General features: G+C 39.3%; 1 protein-coding gene across 2 annotated transcripts; it reads left to right on the forward strand.

Moving 5' to 3' along the window:
- The first annotated feature begins 22 nt into the window (after window positions 1-22).
- On the forward strand, window positions 23-23,752 carry mphosph8 (M-phase phosphoprotein 8). 2 transcript variants are annotated; one of them, XM_015007984.2, is made up of 14 exons: window positions 39-327; window positions 2,288-2,449; window positions 2,543-3,568; window positions 3,684-3,780; window positions 5,156-5,404; window positions 5,501-5,623; window positions 6,855-6,943; window positions 15,682-15,822; window positions 15,932-16,018; window positions 16,434-16,588; window positions 16,817-16,968; window positions 17,871-17,995; window positions 18,845-18,928; window positions 22,845-23,752. In XM_015007984.2, exons 1-14 carry the CDS (start codon window positions 226-228, stop codon window positions 22,884-22,886), a joined length of 2,634 nt encoding a protein of 877 aa, XP_014863470.2. In that variant the 5' UTR covers window positions 39-225; the 3' UTR covers window positions 22,887-23,752. The 2 variants fall into 2 exon arrangements, with proteins under 2 accessions (XP_014863468.2, XP_014863470.2); XM_015007982.2 differs by lacking the exons at window positions 15,682-15,822; window positions 15,932-16,018; window positions 16,434-16,588; ... (2 more) ...; window positions 18,845-18,928; window positions 22,845-23,752 and adding exons at window positions 9,201-11,484; window positions 12,110-15,326 and having other exon boundaries at window positions 23-327.
- Window positions 23,753-25,114: the final 1,362 nt, after the last annotated feature.

A 25,114-nucleotide genomic window follows, 5' to 3' on the forward strand; every position in this document is an offset into this window, starting at 1 on the left:
TGACTCCATACAGTATCCAGTCTTTCCTACAGGAGGAGGGGTGACTTGAACGCCTCACTGAGAGCAGGAGGCGGTTGATTGTCTGCACTCAGTCCGAGCTGAAGCAGCACAACCCGAGCGGACTCTGCCGCGAAGGTGCGCCACCGTCCTACCTCAGCACGGCGGCCTGAACCACCAGTCTGAAATAGCGCTGTTCTTCATAAAATAGCATCCAACCCAGCAGCCATGGCGTCTGAGGCCGAGAAGGTAGAACCGACTGAAAGCGAACAAGACGAAGAAGAAGATGTATACGAAGTGGAAAGAATAATTGACATGCGGGTGGAAGAGGTAAAGCTAACGGCTAACTAGCTTCCCGGCTAGCGGGGCAAACATGGCTGGTATTTTTTTTTTCTTTCCCACTTTGACGACGCAGTGTCCTCGTGAGAATAAACCCCTTTGCCAAAATGCACTTCACGTAATTTTCGATGCAATTAATAGCGTGCAAGTCACTTAAACGTATGCTAGTAGTGCATTTCTACTATGACTCGCTGCTGCTCCAGTACATCGCACCGATTCCCTGCACAACTTCTCCCATGATGTCCGCTTGCTTCTCCCCTGCTGAGGCCAAGGGCAGGCAAATGTTTTCATCATGGCTGCTGCTGCACAGCCGCAACTCTAAATCCTTAAAAAACACAAAAGACACGAATAATAACCCCAATCACCGTGCAGAAAATGCACTGGTGTAACTGGTTCTCTGCAAACCTTAATGGTTACTGAAGTCTGTCCATGCGAGTGTACTAAAGCCAGCTAGCATGTTATCATTTTAGCAGAAATTACTGCTTAAACTGGTCTTTACCTAAAGTAAGCGCGGTATATACCGTCTAATGCAGATTTACTCGGCAAACAGGATTGCTGCGAGTAGCGACGAAACATAGTTGATGCTTTTGCAGCAAAAGCGTTGGAAACTAGTTTTCCGTTTGATATTTTAGTGAACGAATCTTTCCCAAATGTGCGTTTGTCACATTTACTGTTTCAGTAACTAAACTGGTCAAATGGTTAAGTGCGTGTGTGGTTGTGAATGATGCTTCCTCGGAGGTTTGGTCAGATTGCCAAACAAAACAGCCACCTAATGGGCCATAACCGAGAGTGACATTAATACCCAAAAAGTATATTCAAGACAATCATTCAACTCGCACCGGTCTTTGCAAAGTCTTGCTTTCTGACAAAATAATTCCACAGTTAAGAAAAAAACATTTACATCAGTTTTTCTTTAGATAATTTAGTTTAAATGGAATAGTTGTCATAAACTGCTTAAAACGTGATCATTTTAAATGGAGCTGCACTGTTTCTTACAGCTGCACCCTTTATCATTTGAGGTCTGATCTGCTGATTCTGGTTTTTTTTATGTCATTGTTGTTATTTTTGCCTAAAGCCTATTAAATTGAGGGGGAAAACTAGTACAGGTAGCAGGTCTCCATCCAAAAGAAAATATAGGAATTACAAGAGTATGTAGTATATCACCATGGCAACCTCTGAAGGAAAAAGCCCAAAGAGAAGATGCATTAATGTGTATATGTCTTGCATTTACATTTTTTTATTTTATTTTACAAATTTAGGGTGTCAAAGTACACCTGTCGATTGATGCATTTATGTAATGAAAAGGGTGGTAGTTCTTAGTTTTGATGCATTTAACTAAATGGTTTTTTTTCCCCAGTATTTGATCAGCCTATAATTGGTCAAAGCCAAACAGTGGAAACCATTCAACCTGTTGCTGTATCCATGCTTTACATGTAGCATTTTTTTTTTTTGACAATACAGATAGACAAAAAAAAAGAAGACAAATTTGCATCAAAATCTAAAGTACAACCAAGTGAAACTGATGCAGCGTTGCCCAAAACGTGTATCACAATTTCACAATATGAAAACATTGATGTCTGACAAAAAAAAAATTCTATCTAAATTTTTATTCATTCATGCAAATTTTCCCAATTGGCTGAAGTGAAATTGACTTTCAGTTCTTTAGTCAGCCTGTTTAAGCTCTAAAACGATATTCTGATCAAAAATAAATCAACGTATCGGATCACAGTCTTCATCAATGTGTGCAGCATTCCAACTGCAAAGGAGCATTGGGACGGTACGCTGTAAATTTTCAGACAGCATACATAAAACTTCCTGCCGATTATTATATTCAACCACTTAGATGGCCTTTCCCCCAGTGCTTTATCTAGTAGAGTTCATACCGGCAGCTCAGCACCCTGCCGATATGAAGAGTGATATTTGATCTAACGGCTCCTCTGCTTGTCTTCAGGGCGAAGTGCTTTACAGGGTCCGCTGGAAGAATTACTGCTCTGACGACGACACCTGGGAACCCGAAGCCCATTTAGAGGACTGCCATGAAGTCCTGCTGGCGTTTAAGAGGCACCAGGCCGAGCTGAAAGCCAAGAAGGAGGCTGAGTCCAAGAAACCTGTGGTAAGACTCTTAAGACAGCAGGTTAATATATGTTGTTTTGGTTTTTTTTTAAAAAAAAGAAAAAATTTGATGACGATGTCCTTTTCTGTTCAGCAAAAACTTTTGCCTATAAAGAGCGACGTGTTCGACGCTGACTCGGAGAGCGACAGCGACAAAGAACGCCCGACAGAGGCCCCCGTCAAAAAGAAGAAGAAGAAGAAGAGGATCCGGGAGGAAGAAGAGGAGGAACCCCCTCCAAAGGAGAAGAAGAAGAAAAAGAAGGACAAACGCCGAGACGAGCCGAAGCCGCTCCCCGCTCCGGAAACGGATGACGACGAAGAGGAGGAGGCTCCCCCGACCCCGCCCTCTCCCCCAAAGGAGGCGAAGGTCGAGCCCAAGAAGCGCTACGCCGACTCTGACGAGGAGGAGGAGGACGGAGCGCCGTCTTCCAAAAAGCAAAAGAAGGAGAAGGGAAAGGATGGAGGGAAGCATAAGAAAATCAAGACAGAGGAGGGGGGGAAGAAGAAGAAGGTGAAAAAAGAGTGGAAAGTGGAGAGCTCTGACGACGAGGCCGCCGCGCCGGTGGAGGAGGATCTGAGCGACGGGCCGTCCGAGTCGCAGGTGGAGGACTCGGGCTCGGCGGAGGCCGCCGCCAAGCCGGCACAGAAGCTCAATCTGGAAGATAAGATCAAGCAAAAGAAGGGCAAGTGGGAGGTGAAGCTGCAGGGCATCAAGGACCTCATCAGCGAGAAAAAGAGCAAGAAACCCGACGGCAGCCTCCAAAAACCCAAGAGTCAGAGTTCGAAAAGCAAAGAGGACGGCGCTCTCCAGTCAGACTCCAGCGACAACTCCAGCCTGCACAAAAAGGCCAAGAGCAAAGGGGGCGACGGCACGCCCGCCGCACCGCAGAAAGCCCCTTCTTCCTCTACGTCCTCTTCATCATCCTCTTCCTCCTCCGCCGCCATGGCTACCAGCAAGGTCAAAGAGGAAGAGGCGACTAAAGAGGAGGCGCTGGGACAGAAAGACGCCAGCGGCTCCACGAATCTCTTCGAAAAGTTCCTGTTGAACTGCGAGGCCAAGGACCGGGCCCCCCGCAGGCCACCGCCTGCCACAGAGAAGAGCAGCAGCAAACCCACCAAGGTACAGACCTCGACCGTCCTTCACGTTCAGACGGGAAGTCGTGATCCAATTACAAATGTTCTAACATTCTTCAGAGATTCATTTATTATGTTTTTCTTTGTTTGTCGATTATAAGTTGATAGGAAAGATCGAGAAGATCCCCAAGCCGACCAAAGAGTCTCCGTCTCAGAAAGCAGAGCCGGAGAGGACCGAGCGGACGAAGCAGTCGGACGGTAAAGCTGCTGCTGCACGCGCACGCACACACACACACACACATCAAAAACCTCTCGTAAAACGTTGGGCTTGACCAATGCAGTGCTTTGAAATGTTGGAATTAAGAATTATCTAAACTCTAGAGGCTTGAACAGAAAGTTAGCTAGTGGGTTAGCATAAAGAGTTTCTTTTAGCTTTTCTACCAAACAGCTTTTTCTATTATTGTCGGACCAGAACTGGCACTGATCAGGCTTTTCCATGACCGAGAAAAAGATCTGTGGGATTCTTTCTCTGTAGTACGATCTGCTGATTCAGATTTGTTTTTCTAAAAGATTTTTCTGTACAGGTGACAAATGTTCCTTAATGGAGGTAAAAGCTTAAAAAAACAAAAACAGAAGTGTGAGGATTTTTCACACTTCTGCATTTTCCCTAACCTCTATCTGTTTTTTCTTTTTAAATTATTAAACACAAAACAAACAAACAGTGAAGCTACGGACTTTTGGTTGACATGTTTCTGCACTGGTAATTATGTTAGCTTTTCATTTTGTAATATGAAAAGCTAACAAAGCTAATGAACAAAGAGGGAGGGAGGAAACACTTTCAATTATCACAATTAATCAATCGGATAAACAAAATTGTGCATTCTACAAATCTAAAATATTAGAAATATATTAAAAGATGCACATAATATTTAAAAGAAAGACAAAATTAACATTTTATTACCTAAAATGCTATAACATACCATTCTTTTTTTATATATATATATAGGGGCAAGAACTGCCATTTAAAATTTATTGACAGATATAAGTGTTTTTAACTTAATTGCTACTTATAAATAACTTATTTATAATAAACTTTCGGCTTAATTAGTCCTTAAATATGTTGTTTTTTTGTTTTTTTTTCAGCAAGTGGCATTTTTTTGGGGTTTCTGTATGCTAACAATTAATTGATTGCTAAATCTATTAATCGTCCACTAAATTAGTTGACATTTATTTCAATAATTGATTGATCCAATTAATCGCTTCAGCTCTAAAGAATGTGATTTATTTAGTTTTTTTTTTCTTGCACAACTGGAATCCAATCGCTCATTTTAGGTTTTAAGGCCAGATTTGAACTGTGATTTTGAGGCGTCTCCACCTGCAATAAACACCTGTTAGAACCAGATCCGTTCTGAACACAGACGTTCAAATGCCTCCGTCACTGGTGCATTGCACAAATGGGTTGAATAAGGGAAGAAACGGGATGGATTCACCTAAATCAACAGTAAGACGCTGAGAACCGAACAGGGTTACGACCCCAAACACACATGGAAATGTTTGTAGAAACTTCTGAAACAGCCGATGCCTTTACCTTTAAAAGGAAACTCATTTCTTATCTCCGGCCCCCGACGTTCAGTCCCCAGAGCCAGCCAGAGTCACGGCTTCAGCCTGGACAGCGACGAAAGGGAAGAGGAATCCACGGGGAAACCGCGGCCAGCAGACGACTCCCGAGAGCGAAAGGAGAGGGCAGACGAGGCCCTGCGGCCATCTTGGGAGAGGAGGAGTTCGGCCGACGACAGGAGGAAGAGGAGAGACGACAGCGAGCCCAGACTCTTCATTTCATGTGATGAGAACCAGGAACCACCAGAGGGCAACGATAAATCTGGTAAGGCCGGTTTCTTTGGGCTCAGATCTCACATGCCCTGCCTCAGCAGTTTAAGCTGCTTGGATGCTGATGGTCTTCCTGTTCTGTGATGTACAGAGAGAGGTCAAGCCACTTTGAGCCTGGGAATGGACCTCAACCTGGACTGGATGACACTAGATAACTTTCAGAAGCATTTGAACGGAGAGGATGAGATCTTGTCAGGTCCACCGTTGTCACCCAGTGAGTGTTTTCCTTTACTCAGTAAACAGCACATCTGTTTTCTTCAATGAATAAATCAGTTTAAGGAAGAAGTTTTGATAGAAGTATAAGATTATTGTGATTTTGGCTTCCAGTTAACCTGGGATTATGATTAATCATCAGATTTTCTGCAGGAGGTTTTTTTTACCTCACTAGAAAACACTACTAACACTCGAGATTTTGTATTTCTTCCATACTTTTCAAAAGTGCTGTGAATGTTTTAAATATTTTTCACACTACACGCGCAAACATCCATCTGTTTAGGACTTTCAGTAGCACACCAACAATAGGAACAGGATAAACTGTCGATCAATTTACTGTCACGACTAGAGAGGCCACCAGCAGCCATTTTGACTGCTGGGTTCAAGTCAGAATCAATTCACCTTGTAAGTTTACAACTAACTTTTTTTCTTTAGCTAAACAATGTTTTTCAAGCCTTATTACAATAATTATTTTTAATTTGATAGACAAAGTTCAGTTGTGCGTTCAGATTTTACCATTATTCACCAGTCAAAACTATTATAACTTATACGAGTCATTTTTGTCACATTTTCTGAGAAATCTAACAAGAATATTTTACTCTAATGAAGAATTTTTGTGTCCTTTCTCTCAGAAACAAACTCTAAACACCAATTGTCATATTGCCAAAATAAATGAGAATCAACAAGAATGAAAGAAAACAGAGCACACAAATGTTTATGTCACTATAACTATTTACACTATTTATATTGCCGCAAGAAAAAGTAATGACGATTCGCAGTCAGCGAACATCACCTCTCTTCGCCACGACTCCTGCATACGGCTTTGCAGATGGAAGGAGGTTTTTACTGCACCTGGCGCTCCCTCTTTTTTTCTTTGAGTCTTTCAGATTCCTGACGACTTAGACTTCCATCTTCTTCCATCTGCCTTGATGGCTGTTTCCCCTCAACAAACTGTTTTCCTGCCATCTGATCCAGAAAGTCCTCTCTGTATTTTGTATTGTTATAACACAGACTGCCCACTCCAGCAGAACAAAGATTAAATCACAGCAACATCAACATTTAAAAACCGACTACAAATCTTCAGAATCAAAATATGTTTGTAGCTTTCCACGTATTTAATAAGTCAATGAATAATAATCGTACCTCAGTAAAACATATTTTCTGTCTAAAAGAATCCTAAAGCAAATTTTCCTTTCTTTAAACACTGCTCTGCTCTGCCTCGTGTCTGACAGGTGAACTGCGAGACGCTGTGAAAAGCGGCGATTACATGGCTGTTAAATTGGCACTCAACTCCAAAGAGGACTACAATCTGGAACAAGAGGTATTCATTTGGTTCTTCTATACATATCATTTTCCTGCTTAACTTAATTCTGTATTTGGATTTGTTCCTTTTGTGGTTCCAAAATTTCAAATCAGAATCACATTTCCCAGCTTGCACCTTGGTTGCCCCGTGTGAATGTGTGAGAATTAAAGTCATGTTTATACGCTGTTAAAGATAAACACTTGAGCATCCTGTAAATGACTTAACAAGGCATTAAAAACATTCAGAGGAAATATTACCCCAAGCAGTGAGCCAAAGACACGGTTAGTAATGCAAATAGTTTGGTGGTTTGTTCAAATGTTGGTCCAGTTCTGTGTGAGCAAAGTATTTTTCATACAGTATTTATAAAAAGTGTTCACCACCTTGGTAGTCTCAAACTTTTATTGCTTTTAAAAAAATCAATCATCGACAAAGTTTGGCTTTTTTTTTTGGAAAGATTACAAAACAATTAAATACAAACATTTCACATAAAGTAAGTGATTGCTTAAATATTCACTCCGCAATTCAGTGTTTAGTATATGTGTCTTTGGACAGTTTTCACTTTGACAAGGTTTTTTTTTTTGTTGTAAAAACAGATTTGTCAAAAAAAGCAAGATTTTGTGGATGAATGATAAGTAAAATCAATAAAAAGGGTCAAATATCAAATGGGGTGAATACTTTTTATACTCTCTTTAAGTCAGGGATTTTTACTTTTGTTATGAATTTGAGTTCTGTGTAGGGAGAATCTGTTTACTCGGGTCTCTTTCTGCCACATGGTGTTTGTTTCTCATCATATTCTAAGGAACATGGTAGCTAGCACCAGTACGGCCTGTAGTTGATAGGAGAGATTTTTCAAACTGCATCTGAAGGTCAACAACCAGACTTGATTTCTTCATGCCTCCTAAAAAAAGAAACATCCTCTCAAGATATTTGCTTCATCTTCAAAGCAACTTTGCCTCCGCTACAGAATCAGGTAGGACAATATTTCATATCTTTTAACTTGTATGTATTCTCTAGTAAGGTTGTAAGATTGTCCATATTGTAAAATGTAATTCCTTTACTGGATTGCATGTTCTTTAGCACAGTCAACCAAGATTTTATGTTTTTATTAAAAGAACATATAATTTAAACCTGAATTGGCTTAATGTTTAAGAAATGTATATGTTTAATCCAGCACCCTGTTTTTATTGCTAGCTATTGTTAGGAACTAGCTTACGCAGTAAAGCGTAATACCAAAAAAAATGTATATTACATTTCTCAGTTATCAAGTTGTTTTATTAAGCTGTTTTAAGGAGACTGTGAAGGTTTGCGACTTGTATAAATATTTAATGGGCATTTAATTAAAATTAGAATTATTTACCATGTTTTTTTAAATTGCAATACATTTAAAATGTTTGTTCTGCGACTGCAAATTTGAGACGAGTGTTGCCTTCCTTTACAGTGAACAAGCAAGAGGAAGACGACACACAAAGTACCTGGACAGGAAGATCCATTTTCAAGCAGGTACATACTGTAGATATGATTTCAAAACATGTCATATTGTCTTCATTAACTTTATTTTTTTTTATTTGTATTTTATTTGATTAAGAATATTTAAAAAGAAAAACTTAGCTAAAATATGAGCGTAAATGTGACTGGCAGGACGCTCCTAAAGTGTTCCTATTGTTTTGTTACCCTAAAGAGCCAGTTCATGCACTGTTAGCTGCTATGGCCACATCAGTGACACACTTTGGTAAATTACCAGTTTATTTTGTAACGCTGGTATTCAAACTTAAATCATTTTTTTTGTCGTAAACCATGCATGCGGATTTAGCATGAGTGCACATTTTTGTTCACTTCATGTAGCATTTCATCTGACACCCCCATCCTGACTTGCTTAGACATTTATGTTAAAGCTCTGCTTGATCCAATAAAGCCATTAAATGTTCTTAAATGGGTCACATGTGGTTTTTGTACTAAAGATTTGGGTTGTTGGTGCAGATGTTGGGTTAAAAAGCAATCACTTTGAGCTCTGTTTGACTGAGCCTGAGACCTAATGGGGCATTGCCAAGGTGCAAGTGTTAAAAGAGTAGAGGAGCATTGGAAGATGGGCAGCAGAATTCCAAAATTAATATCAGAACTAACAAAGTCACCATCATATTTGCCAAAATTCAGAAAACCCCTCAGCCTCTTCCTTTTTCCCTTTAATTAGTTATATCTAAAACATATTTTTCATTCAATTCAAATATTTATGGGATCTGATTTGGCAATAAGTCTTACATTTACTCTTTTTTTGCAGGCAAGTACTATTGATGAGAAGAGATCATATGAAGGAGAGAGGAACTTGATTGAAGCTAAAAGAAATAAAGAGGCAGCAGCAAAGGAGAATATCCCACAACATATGGATGGTCCTCAGAGTGACAGTAGAATTTCAAGCTTCCAAGCTAGCACAAACGCTGAGAAATTAACAGCGAAGAAACGTAAACTACGGGGCGGAAGCAATAAAACTCAATCCAAGAATAAATTATGTAAAACTTCAGTCGCACAGAAAAGTCGAGAAGAGGAACAGAAGATCTCAGATGACACAAACGGTGTATTATTAACCCAAATGACTATGAACACTGTTAATTTAGACTTAACAAAAAACGCAGACAAGAGGTTAAAGCAGGTAGACGACGGAACTCGACAAAAGCACAAAGCAAGCAAAATTAAAGCTGCCCAAGAAGGGAATGACTCGGATGAGCACACGGACGGTGCAGTGTTGGAAAACGTTGATGGTTTGGATCAAACACTTACAAAGTCTGACGGAGAAGAGACGGCTAAAACACAATGCCTTCGAAGGAGAAAAACAGCCGAGGTCACGTTACCGACGCGATCAAGTCTACGGACCCGCAAGCAAGTGGCCGAAACAAAACCCATCATCGTAGTTAAAGAAAAAAAGGAAGCTTACAAGAAACACTTGTGCGTGTTTTGCGAAAGTTATTTTACTCAAATCGTAAGGCACTTGGAAAGTAAGCATGCAGAAGAACCAGATGTAGCCCATGCCATGCACTTTCCCAAGGGTTCCAAAGTAAGACAGACCATGCTGGACCAGATTCGCCATAAAGCAATTTATGAGAAGTGTGGCGAGGGAGAAATTGCGACTAAGAAGCAGCTGAAGAAACCAGCTGTATCTGTGCGTGACTTCTTGCCCTGCCAGCACTGTCTTGCATTTTATCGCAAAACTGATTTATGGAGGCATGAGCGGACGTGTAAGATTGGAAAGGCAGAGCACAAATCTTCCGAAAAGACAAACCGATCCAACAGTTGCAATTCTGTCTCCGATCTACTTCCAATGTCGGAGTTCTTAACTGGAAGCTGCAAAGAAATCATTCAAATCATGCATCAAGATGACATTTCAAGACATATCCAGTTGGACCCACTTATTTGTAAATACGGCAATACGTTGTCTGTCAAGTATGATCATGATAAGTCTCAGTTTGCCTACATTGCACAGAAGATGAGAGAGTTGGGTAGGTTTGTTCTTGCTGTGAATGAGCTGGACAAGACTGTGAAGTTCCTTCACGAAATATGTCTACCATCCAAGTTTGAATTAGCTGTTGAGGGGGTCAAAAAAGTTAGTGGCTTCGATCCAACTTCTAGTAAGTTTAAAACGATTTCCCTTGTTTCAAAGATTGGCTACTCTCTAAAGCGCGCAGCAGAGATAGCATTTGGAGAAAGTCGCATGACGGAGGACAGCGAAACGGAGGGCGAATTGAAAAAATTCATCGAACTACTTGACACGAAATGGGCCGAGTGTTTTTCTCGCAAAGCACTTGTCTGCTCTTTAAAGCAAGAAACCAAAAAAGTGGATGTCGACAAATCAACTGTGACTGAAGATTTGATAAAACTCCACAGATTTATTACAGGAGAAGAGGAAGAAGCAAGGAAGGACTTAAAAGACAACGCCAGCATGTCGACATGGAAGAAGCTAGGTGAAGCCACGCTGGCAAACGTCTGTCTTTTTAACAGGGGAAGAGTGGGAAATATTGGAAGGCTTCTTCTGAAGACGTACTCTCAGAGGAGGAGTGAAGGAACATGTATTCTCTCTGCAGATCAAGTTAGAAAAAGCACAAAGCTGGAACTGGAACTTCGTTCCAGTTTAACAAGACTGGAACTTGAAGGCCAGTATGGACGGAACATGCTGGTTCTGTTAACAGACAGGATGGTTTCATCAATTGACTTGCTTGTTGAGAACAGAGAGCAAGCAGGCGTCTCCAAAACTAACCCGTACCTGTTTGCAAGGACAGAGGGGCCCTCTTTCATAAGAGGATTGGATTGTTTTCGAAGAGCTGCAGTTGAGTGTGGCGTTAAAAATTCAGAAGCACTTCTGTCCTCATCTGGAAGAGAGCAGATTTCCACCTGCTGGCAGCTGATGAGCCTCACTGAACAGGAACTGGACCAAGTAGCAAAGATGTTGGGAAGGAGCAGCCAAGAATGTCACAGCCTTTCTCAAAATGCAACACTGCTGGAGGAAATCAGCAAAGAACTGCTGAAGATGGATAAAACAATGCCAACAAGTCGGTCAAGCACTACAAAAGATGGTACGTATGATTTGTTCCCTCTTGAATGTACATTAATCTATTCTGCTTTAATTTCTAAATTTGTGCCATGGTGACAAAAAAATTGATTAGAGTATCTTTAGTTTATATTAAGTTAAAACAACATTTAAGTTTGATTTAAAACAGGAGGCTCATGTTTACAATATCGGGTTCCTGCAAAACAGACTATTTGTAATAGCAGAACCACACCTGTACAAGCTCTCAAAAACACTCACACACACCAGTCACCAACTTCTTACCTTTGAGGGAAAATGATGTGTCTTTTTCTGTATTTCTGAAGAATGCCCATTACATTTTTTTGTTCAGCCCTGAAAAGAGAGATACCTTATAATAGTAGAACAACCTGTATTCAATTCAAGATTGTCAGGTAAAAATTAGGATCATTCAGATCAAATTTTTCTAAAAAGGAGAACATTGAACTTTTAAGTTGTTTGCGCACAACACAGTCCAGATATATCAACATGCATTTGGAATCTTTTGCATTCAGGCTTACAGCTAAAACAGTTGAATACCTGTGAGGTTTCTATTTTTTTTATTAAATGAAAATATTTTTCCTCTTTTTTAAAAAAATAAATAAATAATTCCTTATAATCTTGTGTTTTTTTAGGAACTCGACCAAAGCAGCTTTTAAAAAGAAGGCCCTGGAGTGAGAAGGAACAGATGGCTGTCAAACGCTACTTGAATGAATTCATCACGAGGATGAAGGTTCCAGGCAAGAAAGCATGCAATGCCTGCATAGCAGCTGAGCCAGATCTTGGAGGAAGGTCTTGGACGGACGTTAAAAACTATGTCCACAACACATTGCAAACAATGCGTAGGAGAAATAACCAGCTGAGGTCTGATGGGATTAAAGACGTTTTGAGTACAAAGAGTTCCAAAACTCCAGACCAAACCGTAAAGTCCGAAATGGAGGAGACGAGTGTTTGTACGATGACGACCGTGAATCCAGATCACTTGCAAGAAAGTAGCTTGAACTGTTGTATGACAATGCCACCTTCGGCAAACATAAGGGAACCATCACCGTTCTCCCAGGAGATTAATGCTAGTTACACGCCATTTTGTTCTTCAAATACTAATATGATCCACACGAATCAGCCATTGGTGTCAAACTTCACACCACTAAACGCCACAGATACTCAAGTGGTTCCTACGTTTACCCCACACCACACTGCAAATACCTTAGTGTCTTCTGTATATGCATCAGAGAACAACCACAGCCTGTCCATGTCGTCTTTTTATGGACAGAATACTACAGGTATGTTGCATTCATCCGTGTATACCCCACTGGAAGCTACAAACTCACCGCTGATTCCTTCCTATACGCATTTTAATACCCCATGTACTTCAATGGTTCCTACATATACACAGTTGAATACTCTGAGTGCACCAGTGATTTCTGCATTCTCCACGCTAAATGACAGAAGTAGGCCTGTCATGTCTTCGTTCTCTCCTCTTGACCATTCAAGTACCCCGCCCTACCACACCAGCCCTACGAGGGTCCACGCATCTGCGCAGGTTGTTCCTTCAATCCACGAACATGCCGTTTCTGAAAGTGCGCCGGTGGTACAGGAAAGTGCACCGGTGTCTTCTGTGAAAAAACGAGCCCCTCCGGGCGTGAAGCCTCAAAAAAGAAACAAGCGTTTATGGAGCGAGGAGGAGCAGGCAGCAGTGAGGCGGCAATTTGGAGACTTTTGTCAGCTGGCGAAGGTGCCGGGGAAAAAGGAATGCGATAGATGTTTAGCTGCCGAACCGGCACTGAACACCAGAACATGGAGGGAAGTGAAATATTTTGTACATAACTCTATTCAGTCACTCAAAAGAAGAGGTCATGCAGTTGCTTCCAAACAGGACAGACCACCGAAACCAGAGACTCAGACTTCGAGCAATGAGTGGGATGGTCCTGTGTATCTTTCCCTGTAAATAATTTGACTAGACTTGCACAAAAACAATGTGAGGACATGAGAGGTCTGTGGCTTTAACCTCAGTCTGATTGGGGTGGGAAAGAAGGGGAAAAAAGCTAAATTTGTGTCGTCCGTAATGTATGTTTGCCGTGATCTCACTTGTTGTTTTATGTTTATTCTTGCATTTTCAGACAGTCCTGCCGTTCTACCGGTTAGATTTAGGTTTTTTTTTTTTTTTTTTTAAATGTCCTTATGTTTTCAAAATCCAGTGAAACAAGCTTCTTTGTTGCATGTATATCCCCAGATGTGGGAAAGAAAGAATGATTGTTCTGTAACCTGCCTCGGGTTAAGAAGATTTTTCAATATGATAAGCTCACTACTAGTGTTTTGTTACTCATCCGTAATGCATATCAGTTTGTACATTGGGGTGGAATGTGAATTTTATTGGACAAGGATTTGCAGCTTGAGACATTTTTCACTTTATTCAGTAAATCCAGTGACTGAATATCCAAAGGATCCAACTCTTAAATATTTTTGAAGAGTGATTTCTGACTGAGAATTGGCTTGCATTGAGGTCCTTTTTGTTTCCTGTTGTACTGTTTTAGTAGCATTTTATGTATTTTTATTTAACAGAAAACCTTTTCGAGAATCCTTGCATTCAACCCAGCTAATGTGAGAGCTGTACCTTGTTGTGTATCATTACTATATCATGTCTTCAGCCAGTAGCCGATACTGTAGGTAGGTTTTTATCAACTTTCTTGTAACACTATAGCATAGAACCTGTCTTGTACACTTTTCACTAAGACATGGACAGTTCTTTAGCGGATTTTAAAGAGGGTCATGTTATTATTGATTAGTTACAGTAGTTTTTCTTTGTACCCATTTGTATTACAAAATACTTTGTAACACTAAAAAGCGACTGTTTACAACATTTTATTATTTTATTGTGCTTGATTGACACTACTTTGAGTTACTGGATGTTTACCATTAATCTGTGCTTGCTAAGATCCAGCTGCCTTACTGTGGTGTATTTTGTTTTAATTCTTCTGTCCACCTAAGATCACATCAATTATGCAAATTTTGATCTAGACAGTAAGATTTTCTTATTTTGTTTTGGGGTTTTTTGCAGAAAAAAGATGTTTTAAATACTTTTGGATTGATGTTATCAATGTGCCTGACAGAAAGCGGCTGAAAAGTTTAATTTCCCAATATGTGGAAGTTAGTTTGGTTGAGTATTGACTCCTATTGCTTGTGCTAAAAAATAAAAAAAAAAACAGCAAGAAAGAAGGTGAATTTTGTTGTTGCAGTTCAGTACAAACTTTATTTATTTTCCTTTGTACATTCAACATAGCGTATGCTATATAGATTGTGTTGTGTAGATACTTTTTTAAAATTAAAAACATCATGAAGGTCATTTTTGTTCTCACTAAGGTGAAGAGAGAACTTTCTTCTAAGATCTAAGCATTACACGCCTGTTACAGAGGGTTTTTTCTAGCCTTAGTAGCTGCTAGTGAACCTAAGTTGAGCCTGTGTTCACGTTCTCATACCAAAGTCATTAGAGTCACTGTCCGATGTTTCAGTTTGGCTGAAGGGGAGCTTTGAAGTAGCAACGGTTGGTAGGATGTGGAGCTTTATGGTGTGGCAAGAATTTATTATTATTTCTGTTTTCTTTTTTTTTTACGTGAATAGCTTTGTGGAAGCTTTTGTTTGTATGCAATGTTACTGTAAAAAAAACACTTGTTGCTTGTTTATCCTGTTTACTTGTATGTAGCTTCAGTTAATGTTTTACTGTAAGGAACTTATCACTTCTAATAAAAAAACTGGGCTTGACACTGTAAGTGTTTTGTGAAAAAAAGCAGATTCTTGGAAGGGATTTTTTTTTTTTTTACCCTAACGTTTGTTTTTGCATGACATATATTTTGCAACCTGCGTTGATTCACAATTTAGGTTTTTCGATGAGATGAACACTCACATTCATTCTAATTTAGCCAATTAAACAAATCTAAAAAGTCAGAAAATGGATATTGGTGCAATTTGGAGTTGTGTGTTTTAGTTAACTTTAGCATTTATGGTGCTTCCATATTTATTTATTTGTCATAATATTTAGATTTAAATTGATGTACTTGTGTATCTGGTGCAGTGTAAAAATAGTTTAAAATTGGTTTTCATTTTAAGAATTTTTCTCCATTTTACTTTTGTTCAGTACAAACTCCTACTTTTGTCATTTCGTCAATTCTGTGTTTTAAAGCCGTCGTCATTTGTTCCCGTTTGTCCACAGGACGTGAGTGGCATGTCCCTGTGCATGCTGGCTGCAGCGGGGGGGCAGGACGACATCCTCAGGCTGCTAATAAGGAAGGGAGTGAGGGTCAACGCCAGACAGAAGAACGGCACCACGGCGTTGATGCACGCCGCTGAAAAGGTATCCATCACACAAGATGGGTCAACAAAACAAAAACAAAAAAACTTTTAATTATCTTTGGAATCCTGGACAGACAAAATCTCACAACTTTATCTGTCTTTCCTGCCAGAACTTTTTGACGACTGTTGCTATGCTGCTGGAGGCCGGTTCCTACGTCAACGCTCAAACGCTGGGAGGAGAAACCGCACTGATGAAAGTGAGCAGAATATCCCAAATCTCAGTTCTCACAATGTCATTTTGTGCAGAGGCACAATGGCAAAATAGTGCCTGGATTACATATATATATTCACATCTTCTACATTTACTACTTCAATTTCAGAGCATTTTGGCATTTCGTGTAGCAAATTACTTTATAATCTAAAACAGTTGAGATTTTCTTCTGAGAAATTTCTGACTATATTGTCAGAGAATATCATAGTTTAAATATCGAAAATGTATCCCTTTTAATTATGAAAACATTTAATGTAACTTTCAAATACATTTTCATAGCATTAATTTAAAAAATTGCTTATTAATGTTGGCAATAACACAATTGATTTAGATTTACTTGACCTTCAGACCTCTTATCCAAATGAATCAGAGGAACCTGATCTCTTCTCTCCACTTTTCAGGCCTGCAAAAGAGGGAATGCTGACATAGTGCGCCTCCTGCTGGAGTACGGAGCAGACTGCAACATCCTGTCAAAGCACAAGAACACGGCTTTGTATTTCGCCAATTTCAGCAACAACCTGATGGTGTGCGACCTCGTCAAGGACCACATCAACAAGTAAGTGCCACTTTCAGGTTTCATGATCGCTCTTCTTTATTTACATTTATTTATTTATTTATTTGCATTTATAGTCTTTAAGAAAACCTGATTCTAGAGGAACATTTTTGAAAAATATTAACATTATTGAGTCTTTAAAGTCATCCTGCATTATAGGATGGAGTTATCTGTTTGATACATGTCACATCTCATTCAAACTGACTTTTTGTTTGTGTTTCTGTCCTTCAGGCTGTCCAGTGTGGCAGAGGACACCATCCGGGCGTACTTTGAGTCCCGGCTGGTGGTTTTGGAGCGGGTGTTCCCTCTGGCTTGCCACAGGCTTTGTGAGGGACCCGACTTTTCCATGGAGTTTCTCTACAAGGCGCAGCCACAACCAGAAGGTGAAATTATTTTTTATTTGTTTTATTAAATGGGCAGTGTTATGTAAAATCAACTTTTTTGACCTTTATATCATGTTATAATGTCATTCCCTAAACAAAACCATACCTGGAGAGTGTTGCCTGGACTCTTTCATGCATGTTTGAGAAATCCTCTAATCTCCCATGGCAACCATTCAACTGTGTAAAACGCCTGGTTGGACTTAGCTCCGCCTTTGAGGATGAAGCTCCTCCCCCACTCAGCTCCTTCAGACTAGTCAACAGCAATTAGCAAACACGTGGTGGGACTGTTCATTGTGCTGAGCTCATTATAGCAGCTACTTCTCAATGCAACATAAAAAAATGTTAAAGGCTCAATAGAGAAGCCATTTTGTGATGTCTTTCTGAAGGCGGAGTTTCAGAAAGACCAGGAGTTTTTAAAGAGACATAGGCCCAATTTCAAGGTGTTAAATCAGGAAGTAAAATATCTTTTGAAGTCATAGATATGGCATTTTTACAACTTCTGAATGAAACATAGTTACTTTATTGTTCTACATAATGTCATGATATGTCTGGAAAGCACATAATACTGCCTCTTTCATATAATGGTCACATTTTTTAATTCAGCACTGAGGGAGACTAATTAAAAAAAAAAAAAAAAGATTATCTTAAATTTGCATCTAAAAGAAACAGCCTGTATGAGTATTTTTCTACGGCACATTATATATGTGCATCAAAGATCTTGATGTCCTTAGACTTCCAGTGGTTTCTGTTACGGCTGGTATAACAAATCTGTTTATAAAACAAAGCTCCAGCCGAGTTTACCTGAGTTCAGGCGCTGTCATTTTGCTTTTGATGTAGACTTCAAATCTTTCTTCTTTTCTGTTTTTCTTTTCTTTTTTTTTCTTTTTTTCGTTCTACTCCAGGTTCAGGCATTCTGCTCTTCATCTTTCACGCCAACTTCCTGAATGAGATCATAGCCAGGCTCTGCGGGCCCTGCAGTGTTCATGCTGTGGTGCTCAACGACAAGTTCCAGCTGCCTATTTTCCTGGTCGGTGCAGATTCTGCTGTTTATTTTATTGTGAGGCCGATTGAACCGGATTTAAAAGAAACTGACTGGTTAAAGTGTGAAAACAGCAGGGAATTGGAAAACAAACCTATTGCGGTCTGTGTGATAACTACAGATTTTCTTAATTTTGGAAGATCGGCGATCGGCCAGCACTTGCATGTGGAAATGATTTTATCTCGATCCACAAAGGTCACATCTGCACATTCCTTGTTGACAATAGTCACCCCGGTATTGCCAACTGAGCAACTTTGTCCCTATAATTAACAACTTCTCAAAAAAACAAAAACAAACTGTAAATCGATTTATTATTTTTTTAACCTGTGATTGGCCAAAAAACTGTAGTTGGTGCACCCCTGATGTTTTTTTTTAATTTGTCTCACAAAGACACTATTCAATAAATTCACAAAAACGATCCACTTGCACATAACTAGTCAACTTACATCGTTTGTGTTTATTTTAAAGCGCTCAGTTTACACTGCAACATTTAGAAGAACTCACTCAAAGAAAAGCTTTCATTGTATAGATTTGACCTTTTAGACAAGCAAACTAAGAATTGTGTAGAAATAGAATCAGATAAAAGAGTAATCAGGATTAAAAATACTTTCTCGATCATCTTTGAGAAATTGTTGAATGGATCACAGCTAAATCTATTCAAACTGATTTCATAAAACTAGTAACCTACTGAACAGATTTATTTCCAAACGTATTTGGTCGGTTTATGGAAATATACCCAATTTAATCTTTCTAAGAAATTGCTTCTTTCCATAAGCTTTTATACTGTGTAGTAATCGGCTTTCTTTTTGTCCTGTTTGTATCTCTTCAACATTTCAGGATAGTCACTTCATCTATTCCTTCAGCCCGATTCCAGGGATCAACAAACTCTTCATCCGTCTCGCTGAAGCACCAACAGCCAAGGTGACAAATTTACACCAACACCAGTGAAAACCTCTAGACTCTCACCACGCCATACCTGCTTCATTGTGCCTCATTCATCAGAGGCAGAATGAGCCACACATCTAGAGTTCCTTCATGTGAAATCTGTCAAAATGCAGTAAAATGGAGGATTGGTGTTGCCGTTATGACCAATAACTGATATTTATCGATTTTATTTCATATATTTAACTAACCTTTTGGCAGCAGATAGCCCTGCTTGTGAAGCCAATTCAAGCATTTAACCTGGAAAGGTAAGTGAAACTTCCTCGGTGCTGACTGAGTGTTTGCATAGTGTAGCAAGAGATTTAGTAATATTAGTTATCACCGTCACATGACCAAACAAATACCACATGAACAACTTCCTCCCCCTTCAGAAACAAACAACAAGATGGAAATAAATATCTGTTGTTGATATCGGCTCAGTTTTATTTATCAGACATGTACGTAGTAGTCATGTTAAGAAATGACTACTATCTGCCGGTACCGATAATATCGACATATCCTGCATCATGTTCCATAGCAACAGTCATACAGTATCTACATGGCAACCTGTTGTGTGGAAGTGACGGCGTCTGTCTTCATGTGGAGTTTGCTAACTTGGACCTGGACTAGAACTTTGTGTTTTGGTAAGTTGAGATCAGCTTTGAGTCCAGGCGGGTCTGGTGGACAACAAAGGATGCATATGTGAAAAATCATCCGTAAAATCACCGTAATATGGGTGGGTGGAGGCAGTTTGCAACGACGTTTCTTTTCCGGTCACCATGGGAACCTTGTTGGAGCACACGGCCGGTTCTTTCTGCAAGATAATGATCCACATCTTATGGCCAAATCAGTACAGATACGGTTAGTTAGACACAAAACCAACCGTCCTCTGTGGACTCTCCACAATGTGTCCGTTGGTGTGAGCGGAAGAGAATATAGTTTCTTTCTGTGTGTCTTGTCCTCCGTGTGACTTGCCTGCCTCCCTTCCTTCCTCTCTCTCTTTCATTTCTCTTCAGATTAAAATCTTATTGCCCTCTCTCTAAAAATATCCTCCGTTAATCGATATAGAACTGTACGGGTGCTTGAAATCCTTGAAAATGCTTGACTTTCAATAAGGCATTTTCAAGGCTTGGAAAGTACTTGATTTCAGTGTAAAGTCCTTGAAAGTGCTGCATATTCAAACTAAACTGTGTAATAAAGACCAGTCTACCGTTTCTTTAAAAGTCTAAATTTGGAAGGGCTTTTTTACTCATTTAAACCATATATTTAAAGATAATAAGACATTTTTTCCACACTGTGAAGTTAAATCAGACTAAACTTAAATTGTTTTAGGTTATTTAGATTTACAAAATTATTTCTATTTGCTAAATGCCAGAGAACTTGGTGAGAAAACTCCTTTAGCTTTTTTTGTTTGTTTGTTTTTTTGTAACTTTCTCATACCAGCCAGGTGAATAAGACGCGTGTATGAGATTTCAAAAGATTACATTTTATGTTTCGGTTTGCCTTGTGCCTGCGGTAGAATGTGGAATACTATCACAACACATTACTAATAACAGTAAAAAATAATGTAATAGTGAGTTCATTTGTATTTTTTATCTTTCTCCAAACTGTGGTGCTGGAAAAGTTTGAAAACGTACCATGAAAATGCCTGCAGCATGTTTTCATTTTACTGTGGGAAAAGTGTATGAACCATGCCCATAATGGACTTTAGAATTAGTATTTTTAAAATGAACCTAAAGGCCTAAGAAGTCTAGGAAGTTGTATTTGCAAATGTCTGAGATCTGTCCATTAAATGTGTGTGGGAACCCTACTTCCTGTGTGCTGCAGCTGTGGGAAACTATAGTAGTGCTGTCCTTCTGGCTAAAGGAGGTTGCATTAACGGCAAGGAATTTTCTTTGTTGTTAAAAACATCAATTTATTTCAAGAATTTGCAGATATCTGTGCCAGAGACGCACCAACTTTATCTAAATCTTTAGATGACGATGTTTTTCTAAGTTTACGGTTGTAAAAGTCACAAGAGTCCACTCTAAAGCTGAAATCCTGACTGGGAAACTCAGGATTCCAGCTCAGATTTCAGTATCCACTGGCTTTGCTGGTGCTTTACCACAACAAGTCAGAAAATCCCACTGGTTTTCCGACTTGCAGCGAGACACACACATCACGGGCATGACGTCATTTCCAGAGCTGAACCCAGACTTCCGAGGCAAACTGAACGCATCATTAGATGTTGGAAAAACAGAGGCTGGGTTAAGAATCCATCTGTATATGCAGCAGAACACAAGAAGTTTTTGGTTTCTTCGTATCTTTTAATTGGACCTTTATTATTTTAACCTGGAGCGGTTTCATGTCTTGAATTTTGCTGTTAGTTTTAGTTGGCTGCCCCAAAGTGCAGCTCTCTCTTCTGGCAAAGGTTTTATTGACGAGCCTGGAGAATCATGTGATATTTGTTCTCCATGTTGCAGCTCAAGCATTAAGAGCTGCAGCTTTAGTTCAAACCTCTGGGGATGTGAAGGCAGCAGAAGACGTGTCAGTCCTTTAAGGCTCCAAAGACAGAATTAGAGAACAGAGTTCATTCAGTCAGAGAGTTAAAAAATTTTAAAAAATCTGCAGATGGTGGCAGAGGTTTGCCATTAGATGATTCTACTCGTTTCCATGTTTGTTTCCTCTCAAAATCTCCAAATGTTTAATTTTGTAGATTTAGATGGGAAATTTAACTCGGCTTAAAATGTCTTTCTGATGGGGAAATCATGCTATACACTATCTAACACTTTAAAAATGTAATCTGTGCAGATTTTTCAGAAGCTGGTTTATTATCCAACCTTTTTTTGTCACAATTCTTGTTGCTTCATATTCAGTGGTTGGCACTGATACTTAAAAAAAAGTTAGTTGTGCTAACCCTAAGGCACTAATCATAAACACTAGTTCTGCTAAATCGCTACGTCAACACTGTATTTAGTGCACGCTAACGCTAAAGTGCTACACAAATATGGTATTTAGTGGAAGCTATGACTAAGGTGCTTGTATTTAGCAGAAGATAATGCTAAAGCGCTAAAAAAACACTATTTTTAGTAGAAGCTAAACTAAAGCGCTATGCCAAGGCATTATTTAGCACAAGCTAAAGTGATATACCATTATTATTTAGCGGAAGCTAACACTAAAGTGCTATTACCAACATGACATTTTCCCAAATCTAACGCTAACATGCTAAACCAATACAGTATTTAGCAGAAGCTAATGCTACAGCACTATTACATACTCAGTATTTGGGGGAAGCTACAACCGTTGAGCACCAATTTAATTTTTTACATAATTTACATGTTCTGTATTGCCCTTACGTATTGTATTCTCTACTGTCAATTTAATTTTTATTTTATTCCTGTATGTTGTTTTTAAATCAAGTTACTGGGGAGACGGAGTAAGAGGCCATGAGGAAACTGCTACCTATACGTTCATCCTCCCTTTCAAAATAAGAGCATGAATATAAACGTTGATAACCAAAACGTCGACACAGATGTCGATCTTTATTCAATTGAAAGTTTACAAGACAGCCGAGTAAATTATTGCTTTAGAATTTATCTGGAAAAATTAATTTAGGGGAAGATAAAATGTTAAATATTTTTTAAAGTTAGCGAAAGTGCTAGACAGAAAAGGGTAGCTATAAGTCTGTCCGTCCGTATTTTAATTACTGCTCCAACTATAGATGTGTCAAGATTGAATCATGAGCTGTAGCCTTACTTGAATGGCATGTTCTCTTTTCTTACCCATTTTGAAGTGACTAAGTGAAATCAGCCTCTGGGCCATGTCGTATTACAAGTGTGACATTTAAAACTACGAGAAAACCTCAAAGTTATAGAGCTCTTGATATTACAGACACAGGAGGCTGACCGTATGTGGGGAACTTTTCTCCTTTCCTCAGGTGAAGCTCCTCATTGGAGCCTACAGAGTCCAGCTGCAGTGACGAACGCATCAGAGCCTTTTTTCTTACTGTGACCTGAGACCGGCTCGGCGCGGATCCCAGGGACGCCGTGGAGTTCATCCTTCGCTGATCAGCGCAGCCTCTGGGCGGAGGGAGGCGGTCGGACGCTCAGTTTCTTTCCCACCTGAAGAACTCCCAAAGACTGAAATCCCTCGTGTGTTGTGCCTTTTCCTGGGTTCCGCCTGCTGACCGGGTGGATAGTGTAGACACTTGTTGATCCTCAGTCTAGCTCGTGCATTCATGTGTGGCGTCTCTCTTGCGTTCAGAGAATGTTTTTTTTGTTTCTTCTTACCCCTCTCCCATCTCTTCCTTAGCCCAATTTTGGCCATTTTAATTACTACAGTAAAGTCGGTCTGGGTTTCCAAAGCATTGTCGAAAACGGTTGCAACAACTGGTTTCGCTAAATCAGTACATCACTACACGTTTCCACTGGAGTTACAGGAGACGAAGCAGAAGCTCAGAGACTGTTCCATGTTTACCACCAGAGGGAGGGAGGTTCTTTTAAAATGAGATGTTTTAGCCTTCCATGCATCTTTTTTTTTTTTTTTTTTTTTTTTTGAGGTTATTTTATATATATATATTTTCCAGTTTGTACATATTCACATACAATATATAAATATAAAAGCGAAAAATAAACCGTTATAAAGTGTCATGTGATGACTGCTTATGTTTCACTGCTTAAGTTATTTGTGCTGTAAAAAGCTGTTTTAAGGCCCAACGCGTCTCAGACCTGCCCTGCTTCATTTTGTTGTAGCTACGAGAAAAGCTTTGATTTCCCCTGCAGGATTTAGATATTTTTTTACATGGACTGTACATGACTGCCGATTAAAACTTTGACTTGCTTCTCAGCCTCAGCTTCCTGAATTTTTTTTTTTTTTTTTTGCTGCTTTATAAAAGTCTAGACGTGATCTGAACAACAGCAGATCACATATAAGGGCCACTATAGAAGAAAGAGTAAATTTCTGTCAAAAACATACATTTTCTAGCAAAACGACTTAAAACTTTCTGAGGTTGAAAAGTCAAAAATGTACTAGAAAAAAGGTGGAAATTTCTGAGTCTCAGAAGTCAAAAATGTGCGACTTCAAAGTTTTCTGAGCTTAAGTTAAAAAAAAAAAAAACTTCTGAAATCTACATGTTTTTCCAGAAAATTTCTGAGATTAATCTCAAAATTATTTTTTTTTAAATTTTATTTTCTGAAGTGGAATATGTTCAAACTCAAACGTTTTCTTCTATTTGTCCCTTTCTCCCTACTGCTTCATTTTAATTTCATGAGTACCACAAAGAACCAGCAAGTTTTACTCAAACATAAAGCTGAGTGAACCTGTCTAAACCCAGGTGTTTTCAAAGTAAGTCCTTGTTGCCAGGAATAGACCCAAAACATTTTTAGACAAGCAAAATAGAAAAAAAAAATCCACATCAGAGACTTTTTTCCCCCTTTTTTTTCTGAACCTACATTAAAATATTCTTTTTGAAGCATCAGTCTGGAGTAAAGCATGGTGGTGGCAGAATCATGTTGAGGTTTACTGCAAGGGCTATCAGTCAAAGTAACAGGATACATCTATCTAATTCAAATATGTATTCAATTGTCTACATTTGTAAATGTGTCTGGGGTTTTTAATAAAAAAATCCAACTTTGAAATCTTTAAAAAAAATAACTGCTTCATGATAAAATGAGGCCAGTTAGATGGTTTGTATCCACTTCCACATTTCAAGCCTGGAGGAATTTTGATGCGGGGCTGTCTGATCTCTGCCCACTCAAACAGCTTCATCAGCCACTGGACATTAATATTTCATATGAAAACAAGGGCATGCTAATTAATTAGAGCAGTGTTTTTCCAAAGCTGCTTCTAACTCAACATGGTTTCAAGCTTTTCTTAAAGATGTTTAATGATCCAACAATTCCCCCTTTCAGATGCACATTTGATCAAAAGATAGAAAATAACATGGTTTACGTCGGCCTTGTCTGAGAGCAACAGTGAGTTTATTTGGGGTCAGTCGGGACTGGCCGCCACCACACAGGGGAAGTATATTGAGGTCGGACCAATCGGAGTTCTGGATATTCTAAAATGGACGCAGGATCTGCTTAAAAGTTGCTCTTAAACCACCAGCAGTAAAAATGGATCTCTCTTGTGATCGTACTATGAATGTGGAAGGAATCCACATGTTTCTGTGCAATATATATACAAAAAAATACTCTACATTTGATTCTG

The sequence above is a fragment of the Poecilia mexicana genome, unplaced genomic scaffold (genome assembly GCF_051168715.1).
Source record: "Poecilia mexicana isolate PSO_F unplaced genomic scaffold, ASM5116871v1 scaffold_2, whole genome shotgun sequence".
NCBI lineage: Eukaryota > Metazoa > Chordata > Actinopteri > Cyprinodontiformes > Poeciliidae > Poecilia > Poecilia mexicana.

Coding starts and splice junctions, on each gene's coding strand:
- mphosph8 (XM_015007982.2), top strand. CDS start 226: ATGGCGTCTGAGGCCGAGAAGGTAGAACCGACTGAAAGCGAACAAGAC. Junction 5,405..5,500: donor AGAGGGCAACGATAAATCTG/GTAAGGCCGGTT, acceptor TGTGATGTACAG/AGAGAGGTCAAGCCACTTTG. Junction 6,944..9,200: donor ACTACAATCTGGAACAAGAG/GTATTCATTTGG, acceptor CTTTTTTTGCAG/GCAAGTACTATTGATGAGAA.